Source organism: Rhinatrema bivittatum, chromosome 5 (genome assembly GCF_901001135.1).
Source record: "Rhinatrema bivittatum chromosome 5, aRhiBiv1.1, whole genome shotgun sequence".
In the NCBI taxonomy this organism is placed as follows: Eukaryota; Metazoa; Chordata; class Amphibia; order Gymnophiona; family Rhinatrematidae; genus Rhinatrema; species Rhinatrema bivittatum.
Window position 1 is genome coordinate 164,008,398 of NC_042619.1, and position 13,594 is coordinate 164,021,991.

At 47.7% G+C, this 13,594-nt stretch overlaps 1 protein-coding gene across 4 annotated transcripts in view; it reads right to left on the reverse strand.

Annotated features, from left to right (window-relative positions):
* BORA (BORA aurora kinase A activator) overlaps positions 1–13,594 on the reverse strand; it is a 273,505-nt gene that overhangs the window by 51,549 nt on the left and 208,362 nt on the right. For all 4 annotated transcript variants that reach the window (XM_029603007.1, XM_029603005.1, XM_029603004.1 and 1 more), the window contains one exon: positions 3,279–3,850. In XM_029603007.1, the coding sequence (XP_029458867.1) occupies positions 3,279–3,850 (572 nt within the window). The remainder of the gene's footprint in view (positions 1–3,278; positions 3,851–13,594) is intronic.

The following is a 13,594-nucleotide window of genomic DNA, read 5'->3' on the forward strand; positions in this document are numbered from 1 at the left end:
ACAAAGGTTCTGAGTTTTCCAGCACACTAAAAGCCTACTGACTTTCAAATGGCGGAGGCAGTCTTCCGTGTCCTTGTGTCTATCCAGGGATGGTAAGGAAATGGACAGATTTAAGTGAAATTCCAAGACTACCTTGGGCAAGGAAGGAAGGAAGAAATGGTGTGAAGCTGTAATGCTCTTGATGTCATCCGGAGGAATGACTCCTGTAGTTCAGAGATGCGACAAGCCGAGCATTTCACTCCCAAGAACGTCTTCACGGTTAACAGGCAGAGGGATAGACTGTGCTGAAAGGAGGGCCCTGCTAAAAAAAATCCAATACTAGATTAAGATTCCACAGGGGAACCCGGCCACTGCAAGGGTGGTTGAAGGTGTTTAACCCCTTTTAGGAAACGGGCCATGTCTGGATGTGCCGACAGTCTGGCTCTGTTCACCTCGCATTTGAAACAAGAGAGCACCGCTACCTGGACCTTCAAGGAGTTGAGGGACAACCCTTTATTTAGGCCGCCCTGTAAAAATTCCAGAACCATAAGGATTTTGATCATCCGAGAGTCCACTCCTCAAATATTCTCCAGATCCGTACAAAACGCTAAGGATGTCGAGAATTTACGCATGCAGAGCAAGGTGGAAATAACTGCCGCCGAATATCCACACTGCCTTAGGTGATCCCTCTCAAGGGACAGACCGTAAGACAAATCAGAATCGGGTCCTCATGAAGGATCGGACATTGTTGGAGCAGGTCCCTATGCAGGAGGCAGGCATATGGGGACTCTACCAGAAGCCTCCGCATGTCTGCATACCATGGGCATCTGGCTCAATCCGGGGTCACTAGAAGGACTAACCCCATGTGGCATTTGATCTTGTGAATGACCTTGCCCAGCAGAGGCCATGAAGGGAAGGCATACAGTAAGTCTTCTGGCCAGGTCTAAACATGGGTGTCAATCCCTTGGGAACACTGATCTCTTCTACGACTGAAGAATTGTGATATGCGGCCAGCAGGTCGATGGACAAGAGGCCCTAGCAATCTCCAGAAGCTGAAAGGCCTTGGCCAACAACGCCCATTCTCCTGGATCCAGACTCTCCGTGCTGAGAAAGTGGGAAAAGACAACGTCAGAGCAGACTATGTGGGAGGCAGAGATCCCCTGTAGATTCAACTCTGCCCATTCCATAAGGAGATCTGGTGGTTGATGTAGGCTACTGTTGCGTTGTCAGACATCACACGAACCACCTGACCTTGGCGTATGTGGCTGAACTGTATACACACTAATCTGACTGCCCAGGCTTTCAGGCAGTTTATGTTCCAGCACGCCTCTTCTTTGGTCCAATGCCCCTGGGTTGTCAGTTTGACAGTGAACTCCCCACCCTCAGAGGCTCACGTCAGTCATGAGCACTAGCCAATTTGGAGGGGACAGGCTTACACCCTTGCTCAGGTGAACTTCCTGTAGCCACCACTGGGGCCAAGAATATACTTCCATTAATAGGTGGAGGTGAATCGAGTAGACTTGAGACAGTGGGTTCCAACATGACAGCAGGGAGCGTTGGCGTGGATGCCTATAAGCCCTCACCCATGGTACTACCTCTCCAGGGATGACACCATCAGACCTAGGACCTGAAGGTAACTGCACACCCTGGGGCGCATTGTGTGTCAACCGATGTACTTGGCACATTAGCTTCTTTATCCGAGGGAGGGAGGAAGACCTAGTCATGCTTGGTGTCAAACCAGACTCCCAGATACTCTAAGGTCTGGGAGGGCTTGAGACTGCTTTTGTCCATGTTGACAACCCAACCAAGCTCCTGAAGCAGGGATGTTAACCTGTTGGTCTTTTCCAATGACTTTGCCCAAATCAGCCAGTCTTCCAAGTAGTGGTGTACCAGGATCCCTTCTTTCCTCAGTGCCGCCGCCACGATCACCATAATTCTGGAAAATGTTCTGGGGGCAGTGCCCAGGCTGAAGGGAAACACCCAGAACCGATAATGGTGGCCCAGTACCGCAAAATGTAGGAAAGACTAGTGGTCTTGTCAGATTGGAATATGAAGGTAGGCCTCAGATCCAGGGAGGTTAAGAACTCTCAGTTGTATGGCCATTATGATGGAGCGAAGAGTTTCCTTGTGGAAATTAAATTACCCGCAGATGATAGTTGAAGGTCTTGAGGTCTAGGATGGGGGCGAAAGGAACCCTCCTTCTTGGGTACAATGAAATAGAATAATGCCTCGTATATTCCTGGGGTGTAGGTACTGGAATTATAGCCCTCAAATTGAGGAGTCTTATCAAGGTAGATTCCACTGCTAGTTTCTTGTGCCTTAAACGGGATCGGGAACGTTGTCTGTATGGCACGCCGAGTAAGGAGACTGGAGGAAAGACTTACTGAAGCCCTTCCAGGTCCCTGAATCAGAAGAGTTCTTCTCTACTTACCTTGGCTCAGCGCTTACCAGCTGAGTACAGATATTGTCTCCTGTTAAAGGGGGAGAAGGCTTTGGCTGTCACTGAAGCGCTCGGCTTCCTGCACTCGCTTTCAAATTGCTTCAGCAGCAAAGTCCACGCCGGGAACCGGCTACCCGACCAAGGCACACCTCGGAGGGATCTTGCAAATTGCCTCAGGAATTCTCAACTGGGGAGGGACCATTAGGTATCACCGCAGGAGAGCCGGGCTCAATCTTTCTCCAATTTAAAGGAGAAATTTTAAAGGTAAAATTTCCTCTTCTAAAGAGTTCTTTATTCCCGATAAGGAAGACACAATCCACATCTGCTAGAAGACTAAAATATGAATGGCTGAGGTCACTGCAGGGGTATATCTAGGGTGACATCAGCTTTGAAACCTGTCTCCACCCTGCTAACAGGGGAGCACATAACCCATTGGTCCTGAATCCATCTGGCTACATGCTAGGAAATCTGTGGCAAGACTGAGAACTGCAGTCCACAGATGAGCTCAAATTAACTTGAAAAAAAGCTTCATTTCTTCTGCCATGAAGAATGGGCAAAACTTGCACTCTGTCACTATGCAAAGTTGGTAGATGCTTATCCTAGAAAATTCATGGTAGTTATTGCTGCAAAAGGGGTTTTTGCTTAGGCTTGAATCAAGGTATATGAACGCACATGCAATATCAAGACTTTATAATAATTTTCATGATGAAAGTGTAGCATATGTTGTACTGATCTGTCCTATTCCTACTTCAATCCATTTTGGTTTTTTTAAGACAGTAGAACATGAAAAATGTATAAAAAGTGTTAAGACTCCTATAAGGCACTGTAATTTGAAATATACATGGCAAAGTCCTCTTACCTGAATGCTGCTGTCACAGGGAATTACACTACTTTCTGCCAGTGGTGACAAGCACATATGAGAGCTTTCAATACTGAAAGTAATTCCTGTCATGAAGCTGCACATTGGTATTTTGCTGTTGCCATTGTCTTCTTTGGCCCAAGTAACGTCACCTATCTCTACAGGGTCAACCATATCTATTGTGGTGTTATCCTTCAATTCTTCAAGGTTAAGCAATGATGTTGATCTTTGTTCACTATTTGATTGTTCTGGAAAAGCAGACAGTGTTTCCATAACTAAATGTCCACTACACGTGGTAGTCAACTGCTGCAAATGTACTGCAGTACCCAGTTGAGGTAGAAGAGCTTCTGGAGATGGAGCATGCTCATTTTCATAATGCTCAAGTGGAAATGGTATCTGAAAAATTGAAGTCTTATACTGTGCACTTCCTCTGCAAGTCCCAGATCTCTTGGGGAAAAAGTTTTTGACTGGTGAACCACCATCTATATATGGGCTTCCGGCATAAGGGTTACTACCACTTGAGCTTGATGCAGAAGGAACATCTGGAGAATGAAATGTAATCATCTTTTGTCCTGCACAAAATAATAAAAGCCAGTCAGTCAAACACATACAAGAAACAGTAAACCTTTGTTATGCCACCAGTAATAGCCTTCAATTGAATTTCCATTTCTACAAAAGGAAGACCTAAGAACTGTATTCCTTTTTTTATGGGTTTAACATTCATGAAAAAGTTGATCAACCCCCTAAACTCTATAATGTATGCATCAGAGCACATCAGATCCAACTATACCAGATTATAATTTTTATTTTAAATCTGTCAAGTTTTACATCCAGAGATTGATTTGGGGTTGAGAATTCAATTAAATCTTTTTTGAAAAAAAGTCACAGATCACCATGCAGGTAACTGCTTGCCTTTCATGCAGGTTGATATTAAAATGAAGTGCTAGAGGCCTATATCAGCACATAAGCTACACTGAAACGACAGCTGATCTTTGGCACTATTATGTACCCCAGTAATAGTAAAGCAAATGTTGCTTACCTGTAACAGGTTCTCACAGGACAGCAGGATGTTAGTTCTCACATATGGGTGACTTCACAGGATGGAGCCCAATCACGGAACACTTTTGTCAAAGTTTCTAGAACTTTGACTGGCACCTACTGGGCATGTCCAGCATGGCAGTAAACCTGCAGCCAGCAGGGGTCCCCCTTCAGTCTTGTTTAAAGCTACAGGAAGTGCCGAAAAATAAAATAAGAAAATGTAACAAACCCAACACCGCGGGGCGGCGGGCAGGTTTCGTGAGGAGATGAATAATCAGTACTGGTATCATAGGGATCAGCACCTGTCCCCCTAGGAGCCTGAGAAGGATGGGACGATGGAATTCCTGAAGGTCCTGGTCTAGGCTCTGAAGGCATCAAGGGAAGAACTGGAGGCACCGATGAAATCGATGGATGGATCGTTGGCGCCGATGGACGCATCGGCAAAACTCTCGATGGAGGTGTTTCTCCACCCGATGACAGGGTAAGCAGGGAAGGCACCGGAGCCATCGGTGACCAGGATCCATCAGTGGAAAAGCAGCTATAAGCACGTCCATCTTCGACAGCAGCGGTGCCAATGCTGCTGGAATGGGATCGATGGTCTGTTCTGCGGCCGGTACAGATATCGGCGCCGGGGGAACTTGGAGTCTGTGCATCGCCTTAATCGATAGCCTCCTGGAACATCTGGTCCAGTTCTTCATGGAGACCTGGAGCAAGCAGCCCCAGCTCCGGAAGGGAAGAAGGAGGCAGAGGCATAGCCGGAGGGACCACCATTAAAGGCGGAGTCGCGGCTCCCAACACCCATCTGGGTGAGGGTTGCCTCGGTGACCGGTCGCAGAAAAGGTTGATGCCTTTTCTGGATGGGTTTTTTCGATGGCGGCTCAGATGATGGCGAGGTCGATTTTCCTTCCTAGATGGTCAGAGACTTCCGGTGTCTATGCCGATGTTTCTCTCTACGATCTCCTCGATCCTGAGGGGGAGTAGAGGTAGTCGAAGGCCGAGAAGTCATTTACGCTGGACGGTGCCGGTTCAGATGACGTCGGTGCAATAGACTGCGTCGGGGTTTGAGAATGGAAGAGAAGTTCCATTTTCTCCATTCTGGCCTTGCGACCTTTTGGTGTCATTAAGGCACATTTGGTGCAGGACAAGACATCATGCTCGCACCCAAGACACATTACACAGACTTTGAGGGTCTGTTATAAACATGGTGTGAGTACAGTCCGGGCACCGACGGAACCCCGACGCCATGGCCTTTGAAAAAATTGAGCCGCGGTACGGTCGTTGGCCAGTAGGCCGCGAGGGCCAAACTTGACTGGAATCGACCGAAAACGGGTAAAAAAAAAAAAACTTACCGGAGTACCACGGACTCAAAAATTCAAAGGAAGGACCCCTGTGGGGTATGAAAGTTTTTAGTAATTCTGTGAGGAAACTTCCTGTCAGGAATCTCTGTGGAGCTCCTTAACCCGCGTGGCTACTGCTGCGCGGAAAAAAGAAGACTGAAGGGGGACCCCTGCTGGCTGCAGGTTTAGTGCCATGCTGGGCATGCCCAGTAGGTGCCAGTCAAAGTTCTAGAAACTGACAAAAGTGTTCCGTGATTGGGCTCCATCCTGTGATGTTACCCATATGTGAGGACGACCATCCTGCTTGTCCTGTGAGAATGCACTTTTCAGTACTACATTTCCTCTCCACCATTTCTCCCATCTTCCTTCTTGTCTCTACTTCTCTTATTTACATCAGATATGCTTGCTCTCTTCATCCTCAAGATGGTGTAACCCCCGCCCAGATTCTCTTCTCCCCACCTTTTGCACTACTGATGCTGGCATGATAGTGCACTATTTCAGTGTGAGCAGCTGAAGAAGGAAAAGGAGAAGGTATTCCCTCAGGGGCAGCTGCTTCTGCCTCTTCCAGTGGCCTATCAGTTAGAAGCACTGGTGCTGATAATCAATAGGTCATGGGATGAAGCAAAAGTTAAAGTGCCTAAGGAAAGCAATTTTCCTACTAGCTGTCAGGCACTCACACTGAAACGCTACTCCAGTACCAAGCAATCACCAACTTTTGAGTCCAATCATGCATACATTTATGGATTTTTAAAGAACTGCATTTCTTCAAAATGAAACCACTGCAAAATACAGAAACACCAGCACAAAATCAAATTAACATAATTTTAAATTATCTTTTAAGCTTTTGCTTCAAATCTAATAAATGAAGCAAATTATTGTCCACTATTAAAATTCAGCAGATAATTTGTTCACATAATGACTTAGATTAACAGAGAAAGCATTTATTCACTTTAAAAAAAATCAGTTTTTGAATTTATTTTACTAGCAGGCTGGACTTTTTTTTTTTTTAAACAAATATCACCCCTCAGAAGTCAATGTAAAAGCATAGTTCGATATGTGTACGCAATTTAGAATTTGAAAAATTTGATGTAAACATTCAGAGGGCTCTAGAGAGCCAATTACAAAACAGCTGCATACATTTCTTTCCTCCCTACCTTGACAACATTCTATTTTTACCTGGTTTAATTTTTTTTAAACACTGATGGGGAGTGCTTAACATACTTTTAATGGACTTTGTCAGACTCGTGCTCTGTGCCCAAGTTTCCCTTCTTGATTTCTCCAATTTTTCCTCAGGTAGGGCTGCACTTTCATGTGGAAAGATGATCTGTGTTGGAAAGCATATGTCTGTGGCCTAAAGTGCCATAATGCGGCCAACCAAATATACGCACTGCAGCAGCACTTCCGAGAGGCTGCTTCACCGCACAGAGCACTCCCCTGCTACAAGCTTTCTGTATGGGGCAAATATGTATCTGTAGTGCAGCCATTTGACAGCATATCTGATGGAGCAAAACTCCTCTTCAGACCTGTGGGCCTAGTCATCCGCGGAAGTGCTGGGCTGCAGCAAGACCTTGAGGCTCTGGTGGAGCTATTGAACCCTCAATGAACAATTACTACCTACCTGATAATTTCCTTTCCCTTAGATCAGACAAAGGAATTAAAAACCAGGGAGGAGTCTACCAGGAACAGTCACACATCTGCATACCATGGTCTTCTGGGCCAATCTAGTGCCACCAAGAAGCACCATCCCTTTGTGACCCTCGACCCTCCGAACCATTCTGCCCAACATGGGCCACGGGGAAAGGCATAGCGCAGCTTTTTTTCCGGCTATTCCTGCACGAGAGCATCGATACCCAAGGACATTGTATCTCTCCTGCGACTGAAAAATTGAGGAACCTTCACATCGTGAGAAGTCGCCAGCAGGTCTAGAAATGCAAGGTCCCAGCAAACCACTATCAGCTGAAACGCCTCAGACAATGCCCATTTCTCCTGGGTCCAGACTCTGCTGAAGAAGTCTGCTCTTACATTGTCTTTACCTGCAACATGTAAGACAGATCTCCTGAAGATGCACTTCCGCCCATTCCATAAGTTGGTCTCTCTCCTTGCTGGATCTTGGTTCCTCCCCGACGATAGATGTAAGCCGCGGTCTGACATAACCCGCAGCACTCGACCCTGCAACCTAGCGCTGAACTGCAAGCATGCCAACCGGACCGCCCGGGCTCCCAGCTGATTGATGTTCCAGAGAAACTCTTCTGCACTCCAGCGCTCTCAGCTCCTGACAGTGAGCACCCCAACCTTGGAAGCTTGCATCCATTGTGAGTATCAACCAGTCTGTTGATATTAGGGAAATTCCCTCTCTTAGATGATCCGCTTGTAACCACAACTGTAGTTGAGAGCAGACCATTGGCAGGTGGAGCTGAATTGAATAGTCCTGAGACCATGGGCTCCAATGAGACAGCAGGGAGTGCTGAAGGGGTGCATATGCATCCTTGCCCATGGTACACTTCCAGGGTTGCTGCCAAACCAAGCACCTGTAGATAGAATCACACTGATGAGGGATATAGTGTTCAGACATACTTGTGCCATCAACTTCTGAAAATGAACTTCTGGCAGGAAAACCCTGCCCTGCTTCGTGTCGAACTGAACACCCAGATATTCTAGAGACAGATGGCTAAAGACTGCTCTTGGCCAGGTTCGTCACCCAACTGAGCTCCTGCAAGAGGGAGATTGACTTGTGGGTCACCAGGCAGCTCGCTTCCAGAGACTTGGCTAGAATCAGCCAGTCATCCAAATATGAGTGTACCAGGATCCCATTCTCTCTCATCTCTGCTGCCATCAGCTTCATAACCTTGGAAAAAGTTCTGGGAGCAGGGGCCAGAACAAAAGACAGCATCCAAAACCGATAATGGCACCCCAATACCATGAAATGCAGAAAACTGTGTTCCAGTCGGATGGGAATATGGAGGTTACACCTCAAAGATCTAGGGAGGTCAGAAACTCCCAAGACTGCACAGCCATTACCACTGAGCGCAATGTTTCCATGCGAAAATTATGCACCCAAATGACTGTTGACCCTTTTGAAATCCAGGATGGGATGAAAGGAGCCCTTCTTCTAGGGCGCAATGAAATAGTTGGAATATTGACCCATATTTTCTTGAGTCGTGGGCACTGAGACCACAGCTCTCAGACTGAGGAGCCTTGACAACGTACACTCCACTGCCTGCTCCTTCTATGGGGAGTGGCAGGGAGACACCATGAACATGTCCTGAGGAACACTGCAAAATTCCAGTGCATCTCCCTGCCATATCTCCCCTAGGATCCACTGATCCAATGCGATTTCAACCCACCTCTGATAGAGAGGCACCGTCCTGAGGGTGGGTTGGGAGATTCCACTACAAGAGCCTGCATCCCACCTAGGCTTTCTGGGATGAAAGGACAGACTTATTGATAGGTCGAGTCCTCTGAAATGTCGCTCCTCTGTAGGGTCGAAAATGCTTGGAACCTATGGCACAACCCCTCATGCCAAAGGAGCGCGGTGTCTGCTTCTTATCCTTTGGCAACTGAAGAACCGGGGATTCGCCTCACTTACTGGCCAGTTTCTCCAACTCGCTCCCAACAAAAGTGAGACTTTAAAGGGAAATTTAGTACAGTTAGCCTTGGAGGTGACATCAGCCCACCAATTTCTCAGCCATGCCCAACACCTAGCCGCTATTACCAAAACCACTCCTCTGGCTGAGGTGTGGATCAAATCGCAGCCTGCATCTGCTAAAAAGGTGGCTGGTGGCTCCATAACTGCCCTGGAATTCACTCTAAATTCAACAACCTCCTAAGAGGAGTAAACAAGCATGAGCCACCAGGGAACAATAAGAAGCTATCTGCAAGGTCACTTCCACTGCTTCAGATACCGCTTAAGGATGGCCTCAATCCTCCTATCATGCACATCCTTCAAGGCTGCTCCTCCTTCCATAGGGATAGTCATCCGCTTAGAGATGGCAGGCAAGCACATCCACTTTCAGAAAATGCAGACATTCTCACCACTGAATCCAGGGGGTACAGCCCTACCAAAGCCCGACCCTCTTTGAAATTAATCTCTGGGGCATCCCACTCAAGACCAATCAATTCTTGACTGACCTCCATAAAGGGGAAAACACAAAAGGCTTTATGCAAAGAAACCAAAATGGGATTTTTCTTTGGCTCAGTCATGGAATCTGCGCTAGGTACTCCCAGCATCTTCAACTTCTGGGAAATTAGAGCCGGTAGCTCATCTCTATGAAATAATCACAACATAGTCCTATATATTTCCAGTCCCAGAAGAATTTTCCCATCCTCCAGAGAGTTAAGATAGGAATCTGGATGGCACTGATGAGGCCAAAGGGGAGGGCCTACTGCCAATTTAGGTGTACTTCGGCCACCTGCGACTGACCTGACAAGATTGGATGGGGCTGAGGATTGCAATCCTTGAAAAAAATTCTACCCAAGAAAAGGAGAAGAATCCATGCTAAAACTAGAATGCACCTGTGTTGTGCCCAGTTACTATCCCCCGCTGACTAACCAGTTATGGGTGTTCCAAGGTCAGGTACCCCTCCTGACATGTCCTTACCCGGGCCATCGCCAAGCTGGGAAGAACCAGGCTTAGTAAAAATCAGAGAAAGATAGTTCACCCTGAGCCTCTAAGCAGTGCTGGTACAAGATAGAGGGCATGCCAGGCTGAGATGCCCAAATAAGGCAAGCAGCACACAGAGGGAAAGGTGTTATTTAGGTACACAAAATTGAAGCACACAATTTAGGGGTCCCAAGGCTAGGGATTGCAAAACTAGATGTATTTCTGCCCTTCCAAACTTAAGCCCATAACCAATGCGACCCACATTGTGCACACAGGCAAAGCACCCAAAAAACTGGGTGCACAACTTGGACTCGCAGCCAGATGCACTTTCATGCAGATTGTCCTGAAGAGGGCAGCTTGTTACACAGAAAAAAGCATGCAAAAACGCCACTGTGGCCTACCATGTGGCACACAGAAAAAGCTTACTAGCAGGGCCTAGCCAACCTGGGCTGCCCAAGTCCCTTAGCCTCCCTCAGGAGTGGGAATGAACGTTGGAACAGCTCGCAGAGTACAGAAATCGGAGGAAGGGTAAAGCCGTACAACCAACCATTCTTACTTTTTTTTTCTTTTTTTTTTTTTTAACCTTACCTAAGCTCAGTCTCTCCTGGCTGAGTAAAGAGTTTCCAGCTGTGGGGGGAGAGCATATACTGTCACCGTGCGCTTGGTTTCCTGCACCCGCTGCCTTTCATCTGTTTTAAAACAGCTAAGTCCATGCCAGCTAAGAAAACCAGCTACCGGACTGAGGCACTCATCTGAGACCACAGAAATCACCTCAGTAATTCTCAACTGGGGAAGGGACCATTAGGTATCACTGCAGGAGAGTGGGGCGGATTAAATCCTATTTCTTCATCTAACATTTGAAGCAATCCCCAGTAGGGAGATGCATGTCCATCTACTGGAGACTGAGAATACTGGAGGTAGATGCTCCGTCTCCATCTGCTGGTAGAGGTGCATAACCCACTGGTTCTGAATTCATCTGTCCAGGCATTAGGAAATTTGTTTTCACACTGCATTCTCTAGTGCTGAACTTTTTTTTGTTTCTTCTCTACACAGTATTGCCTAATTTTGTGCTGCTTGTTTGCTATTTCCTGCCTGCACTGTTTATGTTTTTAAATGCTAGGCTGCACAGCTTTTAGATGAGGTCTTTGGAGTTAAACTTTAAATGTGCGTTTACCTGTCAAGTACAGAATTGCCTTGGGAGTTCTCTGCTGCCTGGGATGGCTGTGGGAGCCCTGTTGCTGCTGACGGGAGTGAGGGGGTGGATTGTACTCCTGGTGAGAATTCTTCTGCCCCAATCTCGCCAATCTCCTAGAAGAGGATGGGTCTTGAGTGCTGGTGGAGTGTTTGAGGGCTTTTGGAGCTAGGCCACAGCATCCCTCACCCTGACTCCGAAGAGATTCTCCCCAGTACGCAGCTCATCAGCGACTCTTTCCTATACCTATGGTAGGAGATCCAAGGTCTGCAACCATGCCAATCCACGGGCACCAATTCCCGCTGCAAATACAGTTTTGAACACATCGTAGATCATACGGACCTCCTGTTTTCCGCAATCCAGGCCCTTATGCATCAGCAACATGAGGGTGTCCTACTGCTGCAACTGCTCGGCCATTTCCTGCTCTTGCTTCCAGATGTCCCAGAGTACAGGCTCAGGTAGAACTGGAGGAAGCTATGTGGGCAATGAGCATGGCCCCCTGAAAAGGTGTCTCGCCCAAAAGCATCCATCGCTTTGTGCTCCTTTCCCAGGAGCGCCAAGGAGTGGGGCTGAGACGGCTTGGCTCTCAAGAGCAGATTCAATTACCACCGATTTGTGGTAAAGTTGTCACATATGGAATCCAGGAGCCTTCTGGATGAGGTAAACTCAGTCAGTCTTCTTATTCTTGGAAGGAACTGAGAAGGAGTGCTCCAACATTTTCAGCAGTAACTCCTTAAGGATGTCATGCACTGGGACAATCATGACCTCCTTAGGAAGCTCCATGAACTGGAGGATTTCAAGCATTTGGTGCCCGACCTCTTCCTCCGTCAGCAATTGAAAAATTATGGCTTTTGCCATAGCCCACACAAAACCTGCGAAGATGAAATCCTCAGGCAGAGACTTCCTTCGCTCCTCTGGAGAAGGGTCTGAGGGGAGAGTCTCAGAGCCATTGGTAGAGGACTCCATGATGTCATCCCCCCAGGGGTCTTAGAGACCCTCACTCTCACTGACTGATGGGGATGGGGCCCTGGGAGCTCTGCCTTTGTCCAGAGGTGCAGGGACCAGAGAGACTGGACAGGGGGGGGGGGGGGGGTGCAGGGCTTGGCATCTCAAATGGCTTAGGCAGAGCTTCCTCCTCCGAGGATCCGGCCACAACCACATTGGCAGGGGGAGGCTGTGGTGCCCCTATGCCAACCTGAGAACAGACGTCAGCTGGGTCGGTAACATGCCAATGAGCGCATGGAACTTTAGTGGCTCCAGTGCCTTCAGTGCCACAGGACTGATGACCCACATCACCCACTCGACTGCCAGCTGTATTCACTGCTCGATATCCTCCTCAAACATTGGCAATGCCAACACCGACTGGGATGAAGGAGAGGTAGCCAGATCCTTTTCAGAAACGAGAGGATTGGTGACTGGCATGTTGTGGTCCCATTGCACAGATGGAGGACTGGCACCCCTCGCTGCGGGATTGCTTTGTGTGCATCACAGCATGAGCTGGCACATCCCTGTGACCAGCACCATGCATAGATAAACAGATGCTTCTTTGACTTCCATCAATGCTCAGAACGGTCGCTCCCCAGTGCTGAGGCCAACAACGATGACAGATCTATGTCGATGGCTCGGTGTCCATTGGTGCAGTTCCATGGTCCTTCGATGCCGATGCCTCTTCTTCAATCTGAAGAGGTGTTCCATCTTGTCGAGACAAACTAAACGTCTTTTCAGGGTCATCTGGGCACATTTGCGGCAACTCTGGATGTCATGCGATGCCCCCAGGAAGAGGACACATTCATCATGGACCTCTGATGGACATGGTCCTTGTAATGACAGGACAAAAACAGGAAGCAATATCAAAATTGATGGCAACTGATGTCGATAACCGGTGGGCACAGAGGTACCACCGCCACAGGAAATCAACCACAAAAGGACACTCACCAATAAACTTTGAAAACCCTTCTAGGAAGGGTACAGGGATGACCTAGAGGGACCCTACATCGAACAAAGCCGAAGAAACATCTCATTAAGTGAAAAAATGGAAAGCAGAGTTGCTTACCTGTAACAGGTGTTCACAGGACAGCAGGATGTTAGTCCTCATATATGTGTGACATCAGGATGGAGCCCAATCACGGAATACTTTTGTCAAAGTTTC